The sequence below is a fragment of the Monoraphidium neglectum genome (assembly GCF_000611645.1).
Source record: "Monoraphidium neglectum strain SAG 48.87 unplaced genomic scaffold scaffold01435, whole genome shotgun sequence".
Classification (NCBI taxonomy): domain Eukaryota; kingdom Viridiplantae; phylum Chlorophyta; class Chlorophyceae; order Sphaeropleales; family Selenastraceae; genus Monoraphidium; species Monoraphidium neglectum.
Window position 1 is genome coordinate 8,156 of NW_014012193.1, and position 7,214 is coordinate 15,369.

General features: G+C 62.4%; 1 protein-coding gene across 1 annotated transcript; it reads right to left on the reverse strand.

The window, feature by feature from the left end:
- Positions 1–3,983: 3,983 nt before the first annotated feature.
- Positions 3,984–6,387, reverse strand: MNEG_7870 (hypothetical protein; the record flags this gene model as incomplete). The annotated part of the gene is made up of 6 exons (XM_014043658.1): positions 3,984–4,151; positions 4,585–4,693; positions 5,085–5,119; positions 5,393–5,558; positions 6,123–6,184; positions 6,382–6,387. The coding sequence occupies 6 exons, from the start codon at positions 6,385–6,387 to the stop codon at positions 3,984–3,986; spliced, it is 546 nt and encodes a 181-aa protein (XP_013899112.1).
- Between the last annotated feature and the right edge of the window lie 827 nt (positions 6,388–7,214).

The window sequence follows — 7,214 nt, forward strand, 5'->3', positions numbered from 1 at the left end:
GGGGGGGGGGTCGCGCCGGGCCGCAGCGGGGTGTGAGGACTGCTTAGAAAGGTCTCTCGGCAGCTGGCGCGAGGCGCGGGGGCGCGGCAAGGCTGGCGCTTTGCTGGCCGGAAGTACACTACGCCGGAAGTTATTTGCCCTGCGTTTTGTGTAGCCGTGTCGCACCCCGCACCTGCCAGAATGTTATAAGATGCCACGGAGATCCTCTGGCCGCTCGTCGTCGGCCGCAGGTCGTCCCATTGAGGCGGGGTCCAGGCTGGCGCGTAGGCATGTCCAAGGCGGGGGGGCGGGGCGCCGGCGTGCGCCTGCCGCGGCGGCAGAGAGCAACCCGAGGTCCCGGTGTGTCCCAGCCATGTCCGATCGTTGGAACATGTCGACGTGCAACTCCCGGTTCACGCACGCACTTGCCGAGCTGTCACAGCAGGTACAACGGCAAATCGCGTTGGCACACCCGGCACCCACCCAGGCCCTTGTAGTGGCGACATCCTCAGGTCCGAGCGTCCGCGTATAAAGCGCTACTTTCTGCATATTGTGCGGGAGAGCTGATGAGCCCCTGCCAGCTTGATATCCCCCTGATCATCAATGCTGAGGCTGACGAGCAGGCCGCTGAGGCCGGTGTAAACACTTCAGTTCTGCAATCCAGTGACAATGACGATCGGTGGCCTCATCTGGGAGGTGCACGGATGATCCACACCTGAAGACAGCCTAGTGACTGCTGCACACTCGATGACGGGGTCACGGACACATCAGCACACCCTGAGACTGAGACCAGGCTTGCCGCTGCCTGTCAAACCGTTGCCAGCCCTGATGATGCACTTAATCATATGCTGTGTTTGTGCTTGCCGCGACAACCAGGTGGTCAACCGCCCCATGTGCCATCCGTCAGGCAACGACCCGTGCGGGCAAACCTGCAGCCTTCGACACAGGAGGCTGAGCGCCAAGGGCCCTCCACTCGGGCATATATGTCATCTGCAGCAACTAACAAGATCCGTGAGGCCGGAAAAGACGCAATCGCAAGTGTGCACTGCCGGCCTGTGGCGGGTGTTGTGGGGACCAGTCCAGGCCAGACACGGGCGCGAGGGCGCAGGCGGAGCCAGCATTGGGCTACCCTGAGATTCCTGCCAGCCATACCGTGCACAGAAAAGCATGGGTTGCATGCAGCAGGAGACGCCAACGAGCCAGCAGCGGTCGCAGCTACTGACGCACGCCTGTCGAATCCCCCCCACTCTCATTTCTGGATGCTGCTGCTGCTGCTGCTGCTGCTGCTGCTGCTGCTGCTGCTGCTGCTGCTGCTGCTGCTGCTGCCAGTACTGCTGCTGCCGCTGCGGCTGCTGCTGCCGCTGCCGCTGGGGCTGCAGCTGCGGCAGCTGCTGCGGCTGCCGCCGCCGCCACTGCTGCTCGCGATAGTGGTGCTGCTGCGCCACCGCCTGCACGCGTGCAGCCCGGGGGTCCTCTATCTGGGGCGCGGTAAGAGCTGCAGGCGCCCCATGTAGCGCTCTGCGGCGCAGGGCCCGCTCTTCCACAGAGAGCCCCTCATTTTTGGCGGGAGAGCCTTCATTCGATTGCCCCTATTCATCTGCAGCGCCAGCTGGCCGACGCAGCGGCTGCGCTGCCGCTCTCGCCGGCACCGCAGCGACCGCTGCTGCCGCCCGCGCGTTGTGAGACGGGGGTGCGTGGGGTCGGGCATACCAGGACAAGGAACACGCACACCAGCATGACGTAGCCTGCACTGCCACTGCGTGCCAGTCACGCGGGGCGGCGCCGCCGCATGGCAGCCAGGCGGTGCAGGGGAATTCAGTCTCGGCCGCGTTGAACCGTCCCAGCCAACGCTGCCGCAGGCTTTCCGGCGGCGTCCAGATGCCTGATGTCAGCGCGACCACCCAGGGAATGTGCACTGCAAGGAAGTTGCACGCACCGACAGTCGGCGGCGCAGCGTCGAGCCGTGCGTCCCCACAGCTGAGCATCCGAGTGGGGTTTTGTGCGTGTGTGCGCGCGCGTATGCGGCGCACACACGCGCGCACACACGGCTTGGGAGCGCCTCTAAAAACAGCAAAGGCGACCCCAGCAGAGATACGGAGGGCGTGAGCAGCGCGCCTGTGCCTGCGCCGTAGGAGCCCCCAGCAACCGCGCTCGTCACACCCAACATGCAGGCAGGGGGGGGACACGTAGTCGCCCGTCCACAACACGCCTCCTACCCACCCCTTCCGCGCTAGAAAAGCGCCGAAACAATATTTGAAGTCAAATACGCGGCCTATCTACGCCAGAGCGAGCAGATCACGTGACCTTCGATCAGTGCCTCCCGGCGGAGTCACCTGCGTTGTCGGCTACGCGTCGCGAACGCGTCGTGTTGCATTCATATTGCCCTACGGTATGGCTGCGTCTTCGAGCTCGAGAAGGCTGCATGTCGGTTTGGAGGCCAGCGTTGATCCTCAAGAGCTTTGCAGCTGGCAGGAAGAGCTGGACAGGGACATCCTCGCCCGCACCGAGCCATACGTGGTTAAGCTGTATGGCAGAGATGATGCGGACCAGCCCTTGGGCGAGTTCTCGGGGATCTTGCATGCACCGCAGCCGCTGATATGGACAGTGGGCCACGCGCTGCAGTTTGGAAAGGATGCGAACAGCAGCGGCGTCACCTCGTTTTGTGGCTGTGTACCAGGACGGCTCGCAGGAGCACGTGAGCGTCGAGGTGCCACCCGTGCCAGGCTTTGACCTGCTGCTGTTGAGGGGGTCGCGGGCCAGCGACAAGCCACTGGCGGCTGCGATCGCGGCGCGGTGCGACATAGCATATACGCTGGGCTGCATGCCTGGGTCCGCGCGAGTCGGCATTGATCGCGGCGTTGTGGCCGCCGCGGAGCCATGCGCCTGGTACGTGGCCGCTCACGCAGGCGAGGGCTGGTCGGGCGGGCCCGTCGTGAACAGGCATGGCAGGCTGCTAGGGCTGGTGCAGGATGGCGCAGGCAGGGACATAAAGTGCGTGCGTATTGTGTCCTCTGAGGTGATGCAAACATTCGCTGTGATGCACGCGCGCCCCGCCTTTGCGTCGTGACATAGAGGCGCTGGCCGTCTGTTGTTTCAAGCGGCCGGCATTCCTGCAGGCATTGACTCAGGGACACGGCCGGCATGTTACACGATTGATTCACATGCAGGCTAGTGGGAATGTGGCCACCAGAATGCAGGAGAGCACCGTTGGAAAGGCAGGGTGAGGGTTGGTGCGGCAGGCAAGTCAGTCGCGAGGCCCTTGTCTCTGCCCATTTCTCCGATTGAAAATGCAAGCTGCATCAGATACATTGATACCACAGACGTAGGCTAACAGCAGCGGCGCCCACCACGTTCAGCTCAGACAGTGTTGCCTTTACGCTTTACGGGTCGTGCCGCAAAGCAGCCGTCGGTGCATGGTGTGCCGGAGCAACATCGTGAGAGCCGGGCCTGTGGGGCAACCGCTCTGCAGTATGACGTGGTGATCCTGAATGAGGCTCCTCTGCGGGGGCCAACAAAATCAACTCAAAACAAAATTAAACGAGCACGCCAGAGAGGCAGTAAATGGCAATCCCGCAACCGCTCAATCTCTACTACCCTAAGCACGCCATCATTAAGCCCACATTCGAGCATGGCTGTGACATCAACTTCTCTAAAGTACATGCGTCGCCAATCTGCAATGTCAGCTCCGCAGCTGCTCCGCCTAGGCCCGGCAGGTTGAGTGGATGCCGCAGCCAGCCCTGCCTCATCGCAACAACTCCCAACCAAACAAAAATCAAACCCCTTTGCAACAATGGTCCCAGGAACGGAAACGGCTTGGGGTTTGCAGTGCAACCTGCTTGCACCGTTCATGCCAAATGCACAGGCAGGGATTTTCCCCTGCCGTAGGTGGCAGGCCAACTGCAGACACCACTCGGTCAGCATAGGCATCCTGCAGGTCCGCGCGGTCTCTCGGCATCGCTTGCGTCCCAGTCAAACACCAGTCAACGCCGGTCAACGCCGGTCAATCAATCCTGCGTCAGGTCCGCCTCCCCCGCGTCGATCCACTCCAGCACCATCTCCAGCTGCCCCTCCAGCGCCCCCTGCAGCGGCCAGCTGCCGCGCAGCCGCCCGGCGGCCGCCACCTCCATCAGCGGGACCTTCACGCGTCCCAGGGTGACGGACTTGAAGCGGTCCTGTGTGGGGGTGGGAGGCGCACAGCAATATCCTAATTGGACCTAGAGTTATTTGCTGACGCTCCCTGCCGTAGTTTTCGTGTCATTCTCAAGGGGTGTCAGCTTGAAAGTGAGTTTGCTCTGTACAGTGTGTCCTGAGTGATCTGACTGCGCCTATCACAAAATGTGATGCGTCGGCAATCCCTTAATCCATCAGCCACGCGCCCCGTCCACTGTCCTTGCAGTCTATCCGCACCACCCCCGTGGTAACCTGCCCCGAAGCCCCTGCACGCACGCACACTCTCCCTGGCAAAACCTGCCTTGTGGAACCCGCCCAAAACGACGCCGCCACAAGCATCCCACCCCAACCCCGCCCTGCACGCTGCCCCACAAGCCAACCTGACTGCCGCCCCGAAAACATCCCTCCAAGAGCCGCCCCAAAAAAGCAGCCCACCGTAATCTTGAGGCTGGCTATCTTCTCAAAGGTGGAGGTCCGGTCCTTCACGGTGGCCAGCAGCACGGCCCCCGCAGGGATCATGGCAAAGTCAAACTTCTCGTTGAACCTGAGTTTGACCATTGTGTGCGCAATGACCGCAGGGAATGTTTTCGTTGTGCGTGGAGGCAGGAGGCGAGCAGGAAGCTTGTTTGTATGAGGAGGCAGGAGGGCGTACGAACAGGAGCGGGGCCCACATTGTGAGCACACACACTGCGCGTCCTGGCGTGTGCGTTTCCATATGCAGTGTCTTGGTAAGCGGACTAAGTGGCAAGGCAGGTCGGCAGAGGCATATTTGCGAGGCAGCAGCTTGTCAAATTGCACAACGTTGGTCCCTTGCCATCTCCTCCCAGACTCCTCGCATCATATCGCCCCCAACCCCCAACCTTCAATCCCTGACCCCTGACCCCGCAGTGCCGCGCATGCCTCCTCGGCAGCTGGCTCAGACCCCTGCAACGCACCTCGGGTTGGCCTCGTTCCAGATGGTGTTGGACACCTGAAGACGTTTGGTCAACGGGGTTAATGAAATGTGGTCAGATGATGCATGCAAGCAGCAGGGTCAAGGAGACAGTGGGATTCGAAGAGGGCCCGACCGTATGCCACGCCGCTCAAACTTGATGTGCATCAAGCCCTGATGGCGGACCCCAAGGAGCACGCTGGCAGGGTGGACGTGGGGCAGCAGGCAAGAGGCCTGCTCGGCCAAAAAACAGGAAGCTGCTGAGTGGGGTGCGCGGCTGCGGGGGTGGAAGGGGCAGAAAGGGGCCAGGACTGAGTCCGCAAGCATGAGGGAGGCGTCAGCGGTGCAAAGGGGGCGGGCCTCGCGGCTCGCCTGTCGGTGCTGCGCCGCCGCGAAGCCGCCCTTGGCGTTGCGCGCGCCCGGCTGGCCGGCGGAGGCGTCGCCGCCTGCGCCGTACAGGGTGAGCTCCACGTAGGGGCTGCAGGGTTGAGGGTGTGTGCGCGCACACGTGTGTGTGTGTGTGTGTGTGTGTGTGTGTGTGTGTGCGCGCGTACCTGCGTGCGAGCGCTTGCGAGCGTGTGCGCATGCGTGCGTGCGCGCGTGTGTGTGTGTGTTCGCGCGCGTGTGCGTCCGTGTGCGTGAACATGTGTGTGTGTGTGGGGAGGGGTGGTGCAGACCTGAATTACGGGTACGTCTGGGCGCATTGCATGAGTGTGCCACGCCGCCATCGAGAAGCAGCGACCCTCGGCTTGGCACACCCTGCTACCCCCTACCTCTCATCCGTGAACGTGCATGATGCCAACACTCTCATTCACACACGCGCACGCGTGAGCACGCACCTGTTCGCACGTGCACGCAAACACGCATAGACACGCAAAAACACACACACACACATATACACACGCATGCCTTCGGCTCCTCTGCATAGACTCGTATGTACACACACACACAATTCCACACACTTGTTACTTGCTTAAAGCCCGTAAGTTTCCCCACAGGTCCCTTGGGTGTGCACATACATGCACACGCCGGCAGCACTCACTCGGGCTCGCCCGTCCAGCCGCCGAGCGCCGTCGCCCGCACCAGAGTGACCGTCAGGATGCCCTGCGGCGGGTTGGGTTGGCCCGGTGGGTGCTTTCAGAATAAGATGGCTGGATTGCAAACATGGAAGGCATGCGATAAAGATGGGTGTCTATTGCAGATGCATACAAAATGTAAATGAGATCGATTTCCAGATGTGTTGGCATTGTAAACATCATCGCTAAATTTGAAGGTAGGAAACGGGGCGCCCTGTTTCCAACCTGCATGGATGGGAAGTCCAGGTCAAACCCAGTGACCTATCATGCCATGAAGTCTCTGCAAGTTATGACGCCGACTCGCAGCCGCATTTGGGCGCGAGGTTTCACAAGCCTCGACGCAGCGCCCCGCCCCCTCCCCCCCCCCCCGGGGGTGCACCTTGTCGTTGGGCCCAATCTTCCTGGCGCCCCCCGCGCCCGGCCGCGCGACGCTGCCGCCCGCGCCGCGCGCGCCGACCTCCTGCGGGCCCACAGGCTTCTTGGAAAACGTCGTGTAGCGCACCTGGTAAGAGGGATCGCGCGAGTGCTTTGTCTATTGTTCCATTGCTTTTCTGAGGGGGCCGGCGGGGGTGTCGGTTTGCGTTTGAAGTCTTTGGGAGGGGAAGGGGCAGGGAGAAACTGACTGATTCGCGTCGTGATCCGCGGTTTTCAGGATGCATGGTGCGGGTGGGATGGATCCGGCCTGCAGGTGGCCAGGCTCTGGGCGGCCCGGGCCCAGGGGGTCAACTGCGGGCCGACATGACCCCCGGGCCGCGCGCCTGCCGGCGCAACTGACATTGGTATGAGCCGATATCGATGAGCCATCGCGGACTGGCAAACGCAGATTCTCACAGGGCTGTTCAAAAATCAGGTGAGTATACATTTGTTTGTTTCTTTGAGATGGAGGGGCATGCCTTTCGAGGCCGCCGCGGAGCGGTTGATCTGCCGCGTCGCCGCCCCCCCAGAGGCCAACCCTCGCCAGGGGGCAGCCCTCGAAAGGGGCGGCAGCCGCACGCCCGCGACCGTCCCCACATGCCGCCGGCCGTGCACCCCTCCGCAATCCCCCCCCCCCCCCCCCC